Raw genomic sequence first — 12,500 nt, 5'->3', positions numbered from 1 at the left:
TTGATTGGCATCTCTGGAAAATTGTCCATAGTGTGTGATTGCGTGAGTGAATGAGAGTGTGTGTGTGTGTGTGTGCCCTACGTTGGGTTGGCACTCCGTCCAGGGTGTATCCTGCCTTGATGCCCGATGACTCCTGAGATAGGCACAGGCTCCCCGTGAACCGAGTAGTTCGGATAAGCGGTAGAAGATGAGTGAGTGAGTGAGTGAGTGAGTGAGTGAGTGAGTGAGTGAGTGAGTGAGTGAGTGAGTGAGTGAGTGAGTGAGTGAGTGAGTGAGTGAGTGAGTGAGTGAGTGAGTGAGTGAGTGAGTGAGTGAGTGAGTGTGAGTGAGTGTGTGTGTGTGTGTGTGTTTGTGTGTGTGTGTGTGTTGTAATGCATTTATATTTTAGATGAAACTGATCTAAGGGATTTTCCGGTCCTATTTTCAGAACAGAGTTGTTACCAAAGCATTTGATCATCTAATTTTATGTTAATTAAATTACAACAAATAGATGATAAGAACTTTTTCAGCTTTTCTGGATGAGGTGTGCTACAAGAAATGAAAGCAGCTCTTGCCGTAGTTAGCTAGCATAGATAGCTATGTTAAATTTACTGTAATGGATGTTTTTGTTGCCGCAAGCAGTGGTGTGTGTGTAACCAGGGTTTAGTAAGTTAGCTTGTTTATGTACCAATCAGTCATTATGTCCACTGTTGACTTGTGTTTTCCCCCCGGATCAGATCTCTGAGGACTGCAGCGGTCAGCAAAACAGGAACTTGTGCCCGTGTGTTCCAGTAAAAGGTTCCAGGGTAAGTAAATGTAAAGTGTTTAAATGACTTCATAATTGAATATCTGACATTACAGCATCCTGTAGAGAAAAGAACAGAAATGAAAGGAACAAAAGTTAGTAAAAAGTTCGTTTTGGTTCTAAAATCTGATTGGATGAACCATGAAACCATGTGTGTGTGTGTGTGGTGTGTGTGTGTGTATGTTTGTGTGTATGTTTGTGTGTGTGTGAGTGTGTGTGTGGTGTGTGTGTGGTGTGTGTGTGGTGTGTGTGTGGTGTGTGTGTGTGTGTGTGTGTGTGGTGTGTGTGTGGTGTGTGTATGTTTGTGTGTGGTGTGTATGTTTGTGTGTGTGTGAGTGTGAGTGTGTGTGTATGTTTGTGTGTGAGTGTGTGTGTGTGTGTATGTGAGTGTGTGTATGTGAGTGTGTGTGTGTGTGTGTGGAGTGTATGTGAGTGTATGTGAGTGTGTGTGTGTGTGTTTGTGTGTTTGTGTTAACTCCTGTTATCCTATTAATCATATTAGCGATGTCTCAAGGAAAACCATTTTGTCAATAAACACAATCTTAGAGCGACACAAACTCAAACACACACACACACACACACACACACACAATTTTTCAGACAATTATTGATAATTAATAATTATTTAATATGCATGCACCTAAATCTAACCATAACCATTAACCCCAGTAACCAAAATGTTCCCACTAAATGCCAGATATTCTTTATCCTTCTGGGTGCATTTGGTCCTCAGTAGGATATTAAAACAGCCCCATCTCTGCCACATTCTGGCACACTGACCCAGTTCAAGGTTGATGGGCGTGCTTGTACCTGCCGGTCCCTCCAGGTGTGCAACAAAACTTCCATTAACACATTAGCAAAATTCCATCAACCCTGTTAAATATATGCAGACTGCGGGTTCTGGTGCAGGTTCTGAACACAAGCTGAGATAAGGGCAAAATAATGACATCTTATTTATTTATCTATCTATCTATCTATCTATCTATCTATCTATCTATCTATCTATCTATCTATCTAACAATAAGCATTCATTACTAAATCCATAGTGTGTGATAATTGTATTAATTTGGAGTGCAAACATTTCATTTCTTCAGAATGATGAGATCGCATGTGCAACATTTCATTCATTTTAAGCAGCATTTAAAAGCAAGTTCGTTCCTTTTATTACACATTATAACAGCTCGGGGCCTCTTTGTCTTTTCTCTCATGAAGTCAGTAAGATGAAATGATTTGTGTATCATTAATAACACAAACTTTAGCCTTTTTTTAGACAAAGCAACAAGAAGTTTAGGTTGTCTGTGCACTGGTATCAGTGTGTGCACAAATTATGCATATGTGTGTGTGTGTGTGTGTGTGTGTGTGTGTGTGTGTGTTTGCAGAAGGCCATGTAGTTTAAATGATAGGTTATAAGTGAAGAGTGACATATTTACAATGGCCTTGTTAAAGAGTTGAGGCTCTGGTATAATGCAGGACATTCCTGAAAAAAAAGAAAGAAAATTCTTAGAGAAACACACACACACACACACACACACACACACACACACACACACACACACACACACACATTAAATTAGTTGCATAAATATTATAACTGTGCAGTTAATCACTGGCAGCCCAGCACGAACACTGCATCTCAGCTCACTTACATCAACAACGATATATTTTATATATAGCAGTAACATACACTATATTTCCTGAAGTTTTAAAGACCTGAACAGTCATAACTCCATGTGTTTTTTTTGAACGTCCCATTATAGATTTATTTCCCCTTTGCTGTTATAACAAGCTCCACTCTTCTTGAAGTCTTTCCGTTAGGTGTCCACCAGGTTCATTTAGCCAAAAGACCATTGGTGAGGTCCATCCACGTAAGTCTTGGAACGACACGACAGGGTTTCGGATCGTTCTTCAAGTATCAGGTGACATCTGCTTCATGTGGAGTCTATACAGGTGTCCCACAAGGCTCAGTGTTGGGTCTTGTTTGTTCCCACACTCTCAGTGATGATATCCTTTCATGGGTTTTCATACCACTGATATGCCGATGACACTCACCTCGTCTTGCAGGCAGCTAATTAATAGCTGATAGCACTGATAGCAATGCATCAGCTAACAACACTAAATCCCAACAGGACTGAGCTGCTGTACATCCTTGGAGATCCAACATTTCTTGCAATCTCTCAGATCACAACAGGTGGCAGTGTGTGTAGCTTTCAGGTAGTTCTGGATCATTATTGCTTCACATTACAGTACTCACCTGACACTGACACTGTCATTGATGCAAGGGTCTCCTTCACCACAACAGGTGGTTCCTGACACTTCGATCCACAGAGGAACCACAGGTGCTTGATGAATCCGACCGATTAGTCAGCTGAAAAACTTGTTTTCATTTTCTGCATGTTCTCTCACATCCTGTAGCTACCTGCGTTAGATTTAAACCACTGATGATACGGCTCTACAAAGTGAAGAAATGGGCTAGCCCTCAGTTACATGATGCAAATTATTAAACTCTTAGCATGACTCTAGCATGAGTGACTGGATCCACTGACACTGAAGGTACAAGGAGGACATGGCTCTTCTCTGTCCTGGTTCCCAGGAGGTGTGATGAATTTCTCCCTAACTAGATCTGTTCAAATAAAGACTACTGTACATGCCAGCATCTTCACCGTGCACTTACTGTACGTTAGCACTGTAAGTTAGTGTTTTCTTCTTGCCATTGGATGATGGTTGATGCTTGAGCCTTACCATGTGAATCTGTGGCCCATGAAAGAGAAGTCTGGACTGACCTTCTCAGCCTGGTTGCTACCATCAACCTCGAGTGAGAAGTATCTCTAAACTATTGTCTTGTAAATCATTTCTGAGCAACAGTTTGTGTAAATAGACATCTCTGTAGGTTTCACATGTCTGGAAGATCTCAGAATAGATGCTTCATTTTCCACTGAACATACAAAAAGCAATAATCTTGAGGCAGATGGGTCAAAGTCCACACCCACACTCCTGGCATCAGGTTAGATGGTGTTTTCTTTTTAGTGTAGATGTAAAAAGCCTCATTTTTCACTGATAATATCCACAGTATTATGTTTAATCCTAAGTGAGCAGGACCTAAGGTGATTTAGGACGACTAGCATGAACTCTACTGACCGTCCTCCTCATGGCTTTGTCTTGTTGGCCGCTTTGTTTTTTCAGACATTCTTTAACAGGTGATCTCACTACTTTTGTTATAGGAGGATGAGTTCATTAACAGAGCAAGAACAACAAACACGCATACCGGACATCACACAACACAAACTCAACACAAAGGAAGGTCATCTGCATTTTCCAGCCCTGTCCCACTCCGTCCACATGTTACGGATTTAATACGAGTCTGGTTTTAAATCTGCAGAGACTCGGGATTCTCTTGGACAACTTAGGATTTTAACATGTTGTCAATTCCTTGGGTTGTTTAGACTAGCCTTGGTATGTCTTATTAGCGGTGTGTTCAACAAGGATTGTAGTAAAAATAAAATACCTAGACAGACAGACAGAAAGACAGGCAAGTTGTTGGGGGAGTTGTTGTGTTTGGTAAAGATCATTACCACAAAGTATTTGTTTAATTTCCATTTATTAATTTGTGTGTATATGTGTGTGTGTGTGTGTGTGTGTGTGTGTGTGTGTGTGTGTGTGAGTGTGTGAGTGTGTGAGAGTGAGTGAGTGAGTGAGTGAGTGAGTGAGTGAGTGAGTGAGAGAGAGAGAGAGAGAGAGAGAGAGAGAGAGAGAGATTATGACTGGTGGTGTTTATTGTGTTTGTTGCCTTTTTGGACCCCTTTATCATGTGTAATGTTGCTCCCATATAAAACAGTTCAGCACAAGCTCAGACATTTTTAGGGACATGATTGAGGACAATGTCCCGTCCAGAGACAAACTGTTTCGTGTTGAGGTTTTGTTCAAACCAACCATCTAAAATACCCTCACTAATGAGTGTGTGTTTTGTTTTCATTGGTTGTTGTGTTAAATCTTACCCAGATACAATAGTGCTATTTTCTGATTGGCTGTTGTGTAGCCTCTTGTTTTGATTGGCTATAAGTGTCAGGGTCGACTAAGAGCTCCAGGGGAGACGTGCTTGATCCCTGCCGTTTCCATAGAGACAGGTGGGAGCGTGAGAAAAGACCGACATGAGGGAGTCACTCTCAATGTGTGACTGTCACTCTCAATGTGTGACTGTCACTCTCAATGTGTGACTGTCACTGTCAATGTGTGACTGTCACTCTCAATGTGTGACTGTCACTCTCAATGTGTGACTGTCACTGTCAATGTGTGACTGTCACTCTCAATGTGTGACTGTCACTCTCAATGTGTGACTGTCACTCTCAATGTGTGACTGTCACTCTCAATGTGTGACTGTCACTGTCAATGTGTGACTGTCACTGTCAATGTGTGACTGTCACTCTCAATGTGTGACTGTCACTCTCAATGTGTGACTGTCACTCTCAATGTGTGACTGTCACTGTCAATGTGTGACTGTCACTGTCAATGTGTGACTGTCACTGTCAATGTGTGACTGTCACTGTCAATGTGTGACTGTCACTCTCAATGTGTGACTGTCACTGTCAATGTGTGACTGTCACTCTCAATGTGTGACTGTCACTCTCAATGTGTGACTGTCACTCTCAATGTGTGACTGTCACTCTCAATGTGTGACTGTCACTCTCAATGTGTGACTGTCACTGTCAATGTGTGACTGTCACTGTCAATGTGTGACTGTCACTCTCAATGTGTGACTGTCACTCTCAATGTGTGACTGTCACTCTCAATGTGTGACTGTCACTCTCAATGTGTGACTGTCACTCTCAATGTGTGACTGTCACTGTCAATGTGTGACTGTCACTGTCAATGTGTGACTGTCACTCTCAATGTGTGACTGTCACTCTCAATGTGTGACTGTCACTCTCAATGTGTGACTGTCACTGTCAATGTGTGACTGTCACTCTCAATGTGTGACTGTCACTCTCAATGTGTGACTGTCACTCTCAATGTGTGACTGTCACTCTCAATGTGTGACTGTCACTCTCAATGTGTGACTGTCACTGTCAATGTGTGACTGTCACTCTCAATGTGTGACTGTCACTCTCAATGTGTGACTGTCACTGTCAATGTGTGACTGTCACTCTCAATGTGTGACTGTCACTCTCAATGTGTGACTGTCACTGTCAATGTGTGACTGTCACTCTCAATGTGTGACTGTCACTCTCAATGTGTGACTGTCACTCTCAATGTGTGACTGTCACTCTCAATGTGTGACTGTCACTGTCAATGTGTGACTGTGTGACTGTCACTGTCAATGTGTGACTGTCACTGTCAATGTGTGACTGTCACTGTCAATGTGTGACTGTCACTGTCAATGTGTGACTGTCACTGTCAATGTGTGACTGTCACTGTCAATGTGTGACTGTCACTGTCAATGTGTGACTGTCACTGTCAATGTGTGACTGTCACTCTCAATGTGTGACTGTCACTCTCAATGTGTGACTGTCACTCTCAATGTGTGACTGTCACTCTCAATGTGTGACTGTCACTCTCAATGTGTGACTGTCACTCTCAATGTGTGACTGTCACTCTCAATGTGTGACTGTCACTCTCAATGTGTGACTGTCACTCTCAATGTGTGACTGTCACTCTCAATGTGTGACTGTCACTGTCAATGTGTGACTGTCACTGTCAATGTGTGACTGTCACTGTCAATGTGTGACTGTCACTGTCAATGTGTGACTGTCACTGTCAATGTGTGACTGTCACTCTCAATGTGTGACTGTCACTGTCAATGTGTGACTGTCACTCTCAATGTGTGACTGTCACTCTCAATGTGTGACTGTCACTGTCAATGTGTGACTGTCACTCTCAATGTGTGACTGTCACTCTCAATGTGTGACTGTCACTCTCAATGTGTGACTGTCACTCTCAATGTGTGACTGTCACTGTCAATGTGTGACTGTGTGACTGTCACTGTCAATGTGTGACTGTCACTGTCAATGTGTGACTGTCACTGTCAATGTGTGACTGTCACTGTCAATGTGTGACTGTCACTGTCAATGTGTGACTGTCACTGTCAATGTGTGACTGTCACTGTCAATGTGTGACTGTCACTGTCAATGTGTGACTGTCACTCTCAATGTGTGACTGTCACTCTCAATGTGTGACTGTCACTCTCAATGTGTGACTGTCACTCTCAATGTGTGACTGTCACTCTCAATGTGTGACTGTCACTCTCAATGTGTGACTGTCACTCTCAATGTGTGACTGTCACTCTCAATGTGTGACTGTCACTCTCAATGTGTGACTGTCACTCTCAATGTGTGACTGTCACTGTCAATGTGTGACTGTCACTGTCAATGTGTGACTGTCACTGTCAATGTGTGACTGTCACTGTCAATGTGTGACTGTCACTGTCAATGTGTGACTGTCACTCTCAATGTCACTCTCACTCTCAACACAGAAATGAAAGATCATCTTATCCAGATTTACAAACAATGTCACAATTCAGAAACAGTAGACTGTGTGTGTGTGTGTGTGTGTGTGAGTGTGTGAGTGTGTGACTGTATGTGTGGAAATCCACTAATGACTTGCTGATTATCACACTCTAATGCTTTCTTTGAAAGACTGTGAACACACTCCATACAAACGGATCAATTTCTGTCACAACCCCCAAGAGTACGCTCTGTCTAACAGCATAACTCTCTCTCTCTCTGTGTCTGTCTCTCTCTCTGTCTGTCTCTCTCTCTCTATCTCTCTCTCTCTGTCTGTCTCTCTCTCTCTGTCTGTCTCTCTCTCTCTGTCTGTCTCTCTCTATCTCTCTCTCTGTCTGTCTCTCTCTCTATCTCTCTCTCTGTCTGTCTCTCTCTCTGTCTCTCACTCTCTCTGTCTCTCTCTGTCTCTCTCTCTGATTATTATCACTTACCTTTTGTATAACAAAACATTATATTACTGCGTTGAACCCAAATGTGAAATAAAATAATAGACCCTAATAGTGGAGGACATCTGGTCCCACACCTGGTACTGAGAACTAATCCTTCTTTCCAAACTTTCTCTTCAAAAATGTTTATAACTTACACACCTTATGTATAATTTGTTAATTCTCTTCACCGTGTTGACGTTTGGAAAGATGAGTGTTAGAGTCAGTGATCACAGCAAAGCTCGTCTTGTGGAAATTGTTTTATACACATTTACAATAGGAACAGTCACTTATTATACTATTAGGAGAAGCTCATTGTGTGGTGAAAAATACTAAATGTTAAATGTGAAAGAATAAATTATAAATAAAAAGTGATAAAAAGACGTGGTCAAGTACACAAACGAATGATGCTGTGTGTGTAGAGAAGAATTAAACATAAAACTTGAATTAAGATTCTCATGTGCATGTTACAGTTAGGTGACTAGGACAAGGAGTGACAGAAAACAGGTAGAAAAAAGAGAGAGAGTGAGTGGAGGAGGAGGAAAGAGGTATTTTTTAATTAAAAGAAGGCTAAAACTGTCACAAACCAGCTGTGGGAAAAACCTGCTATTAGTGTGATTCCAGTACAACCTCCCTGCAAGGTGTGTGTGTGTGTGTGTGTGTGTGTGATTCTTTGTAATACAATAAAAAAAAGAAAAGAAAATGTGTGTGTCCACAAAATTGTGTGCAGAAAGCATGTATGGAATGTCTGTTTTCTAATCTGGCATCTAGCATTAGCAGGTACATTGTTTGCCTCTGTGTGTGTATATATATATATGTGCATGTGTTTGTGTGTGTGTATGTGTATGTATGTATGTATGTATGTGTGTGTATGTGTGTGTCTATGTGTGTGTGTGTATGTGTGTGTCTATGTGTGTGTATGTGTGTGTATGTGTATGTGTGTATATGTGTGTATGTGTGTGTCTATGTGTATGTTTGTGTGTGTCTGTGTATGTGTGTGTCTGTGGGTGTTTGTGTGTATGTGTGTGTGTGTCTATGTGTGTGTGTATGTACTGTATATGTGTATATTTGTGTGTATGTGTGTAGCAGTGTTAAAACACACACTTTGAAAACACACCACACGTAGAGTTTTTGTTTTTAACCGCTATCGAAATCTCAAATCTGATTGGTCAAAAGGCATCAATTAACTTTCTAGAAGTTCCACCTGTAATTCTAATCACATCATAAAGTTTAAGCACAAACTGATTAAAAATGTGCTGTACAATGACATTGTTTCACTTCATCATTCATTCAGTTCATTCCACCTTCTCCTGATCCTCTGATTAACCCAAATCCAGTTCCAGATGTCTGAACTCCAACAAATGTTTGTTCATTTCCCAGAAAAAACTCTTTAATTACCTGGTGAGTCGAATCGCAAATCACCAAAACGTGCAGGACTTTGATCCTCAGGCTTAAAGCAAGGAACACTGGGATTACAGGGATTTACTATAGACCAGGATTTAATGGTTGGATTGAGGTTTACAGTGGAGTGCAGCAACACCTAGTGGTGAAGTGTAGGTTTACAGTGGAGTGCAGCAGCACCTAGTGGTGAAGTGTAGGTTTACAGTGGAGTGCAGCAGCACCTAGTGGTGAAGTGTAGGTTTACAGTGGAGTGCAGCAGCACCTAGTGGTGAAGTGTAGGTTTACAGTGGAGTGCAGCAGCACCTAGTGGTGAAGTGTAGGTTTACAGTGGAGTGCAGCAGCACCTAGTGGTGAAGTGGAAGTAGGACATTCTGTATTATTTATAACTATTTTTTTTTAAGATCTCAGACTTCTGCATGAGTGTGAAACTATGAATTATGGATAACGTCTTTTAAAATGGTCCAGAAAACAGTATTTTAGCAAAATACCATTATGACGAGTAAAAAAAAAAACAAAGAATAAACAGAAACACCAAACTGGAGGAGCTGATAGGAACTGGATCGCTCTTTACAGCCATGATGAGCAGAAAAACATCTCTGAACATACAAAATGAAACGCCTCATGTCGTAAGCCTAGACTTTATAGAGTTTTCTCGCTATAATGATAATAGTTGTGCTCAAATGGTCATTGATGTATCTACAGAAGATTACAGAAGTTCTTTATCTGAACAGTCACGGTGTTCTTTAAATCCTCAAAGAGTGGAGCTTTGATGATGAATAGGCTCATGCACTGGTCTGACAAAACTTCTGGGCCACTTCTGGATATTTAAAGGACGTCATCAATGACATTGTTCTACTGATAAGGAGCTTCTACCTTCTCAACACATGCTTTGGAGCTTGACACAATGATGTGTGGTTCCTCGTTTCGATGCGTGGTTCATCATTTTGAATATGGCTTCTTCTCCTGGATCTGGATCAGGAAAACTAAAGGTCTATTAAAAACGGCAGCCATTTCAACCAACCACAATCCAGTAACTGGTTGAATAGTTACTTGAAGTATCTTGAATGTACATTTTTGTTGATGTTCTTTATGATGTGTCGATTTTCACACAGTAGCACGTCATCTCATTGTAGGGGCTTCCTGGTGCTTTAGGGGAAGTGGGTAGAATGGGGTCTCCAGGACCACAAGGACCTCAAGGGAAACGTGGACAGAAAGGACAGCGTGGAACTGAAGGAATTCCAGGGAATATTGGACCAAAAGGAGACCAAGTAAGTAACACACACTTACACATACACTCTTGGGATTTGTATATACGATGTTGTGTTTGTGGATGTACACAGTCTACATTTAGCTTCTTTTGATTTCAGGGCAATCCAGGAACACCCGGATACCCCGGAATATATGGGCAAGATGTGAGTACATTGCAATACAAAAATATTCTATTAATTATAAAATTCAACGCTGCCTTTAAATCCATTAATGATGGATAGAAATGAAATGGAATTAAACTTTGAATTGAAAGTGTGTTTGTCTTTTTGTCTGATGTCCTCTCAAGGGTTCTCCTGGACCACTTGGCCATCGTGGTCTTCCGGGATTAGATGGCTGTAAAGGAGACCCAGGAGATCCAGGATTCAATGGCTGTCAAGGACCAGATGGTACAACCGGACCCCGAGTAAGAAAAACAGATTCCCGCTCTTCTATTGACCTGCATAACCTGGTCAACTCAATGTGCAGCCTTTTTTAAAAGATGTTTAAGCTAAAACTCTACTAATGTCAAAAAAAAGATCAAAGGTTAGATATAAAGATTTACACACTTTCCATCTTCATTTCCACTGAAAATGATTAAAGCAAACATGCTAATGATGTCTATTTCATAGGATAATAGCAGTAAAGCTCAGACTGTAGACTAGCTAGCTGGCTAACAGCTTTTAACCAGAACTTGGGAAAATTACGTGTCGCTGTTTTTCATAAACGAATGATGTCGAGTGTTTATTAGCATCATTCCAGCTTATACCGAAGTTGCTTGAAATAGGATCTATATACAGGCATCATCTGTGTTGTAAGTATGCTATGCTAATTCACTAGCGAGCATGTGGAACGGTCATAAAATATTTTAAAGGGGTTTGATCTCAAAATCCTTAAATAGAGTTCCAACTTTCCAAAACTGTAAAACCTGAAAATGTCACAAGCTAAAAAATGTCTTCTGAACCTCCAAAAGTGTGATGAATTAATTCCTGAGACTAAAATCTCAAAGCTGTTTTAAATCTATGGACTGTGTGAACTTTTGAATTGAAAGCATGTCGTGTTTCTTTGCTTTATTCTGCAGGGTTTTAAAGGGCCTAAGGGACCCAAAGGAGACCCTGCGTGCAAATATGTTATGATTCCTGGTCAACCTGTGAGTGAAACGTAAATCCTTAGCTATGCTAAAGTCTTATTTGTTGAGTTTATTGGGATTAGTGAAATTTTACCTGATTACTGTCTCACAGGGTTGTGATGGACCTCCTGGTAAACGTGGACCTCCAGTAAGTGCACACCAAATTATTTGCTGTTATATATTTTGTATAAGCAAGCCTGGTTAGCTTGTCCTTCACACCACGGTCACACGTTCTTTACAGGAGAGAAGATTACAGATTATAATAATAAAAGCTGCTTTGTGCACAATTAAAGTTAGGGTCTCCGATTTTTGAGAAATGCTTCAGAAAACAGTCGGGCCAAAAACTAAACAAAAACAAAACAAACGTGTAGCCAATGAGCAGAAAGGGGCGTGTCTTGTCAATATGGGTGGAGAGAGTGTTCAGTGCGCATGTGTGACATTATCAGAAAGCGGTTTTAACATTGACATGGAGGATAAAAACAAAGAAAGAAAGAGAAGAAAGACTTACGATAAGGTAAGAAGTAGGACGTGTTAATATAGGATCAGCTTTCCAGCGCTGGAGAGAACTGAAGGAGCAGGAAGTTGGTCACATATTCACAGATTGGAGTTTCCTGAGTCAATAACTCCTGAGCTAAACACTGTTACTACACAAATAACACCTCTTTTCTATCGTAGTAATGTAGAGACGCAGCTACAACCGTGTTTTGTGTAGTAACAGTGTTTAGCTCAGGAGTTATTGACTCGGGAAACTCCAATCTGTGAATATGTGACCAACTTTACTTAAGACGCCGAGGCGCTTTTTTCCTTCTCGATAGGTGAGTAACGTTGGTTTTACTTTGTTACACAGAACTAATATATGTCTTTGTCCTTTACATGATTATGCTTGTGTGTCATTTTTGCTTGTTTGTTTATCTACAATCGTATTGTTCTTCACTTCAGCTGTGATAAAGACACATTTCTTTCCATTAGTCGCCTGGGTTACGTATGTATGTGTGGGCGGAGCTATCGATACAGGGGTGGGA

General features: G+C 41.0%; 1 protein-coding gene across 2 annotated transcripts in view; it reads left to right on the top strand.

Annotated features, from left to right (window-relative positions):
- The window catches only part of col4a4 (collagen, type IV, alpha 4), a 43,171-nt gene that overhangs the window by 9,926 nt on the left and 20,745 nt on the right, over positions 1-12,500 (top strand). For both annotated transcript variants that reach the window (XM_060888248.1, XM_060888247.1), the window contains 6 exons: positions 717-785; positions 10,238-10,372; positions 10,472-10,516; positions 10,660-10,776; positions 11,431-11,499; positions 11,591-11,626. In XM_060888248.1, coding sequence (XP_060744231.1) covers positions 717-785; positions 10,238-10,372; positions 10,472-10,516; positions 10,660-10,776; positions 11,431-11,499; positions 11,591-11,626 — 471 coding nt within the window. The remainder of the gene's footprint in view (positions 1-716; positions 786-10,237; positions 10,373-10,471; positions 10,517-10,659; positions 10,777-11,430; positions 11,500-11,590; positions 11,627-12,500) is intronic.

This window comes from Tachysurus vachellii, chromosome 15 (assembly GCF_030014155.1).
Source record: "Tachysurus vachellii isolate PV-2020 chromosome 15, HZAU_Pvac_v1, whole genome shotgun sequence".
In the NCBI taxonomy this organism is placed as follows: Eukaryota; Metazoa; Chordata; class Actinopteri; order Siluriformes; family Bagridae; genus Tachysurus; species Tachysurus vachellii.
The sequence above is the reverse complement of the archived record's forward strand: the minus strand, read 5'-3'. Positions and strand labels throughout refer to the sequence as shown.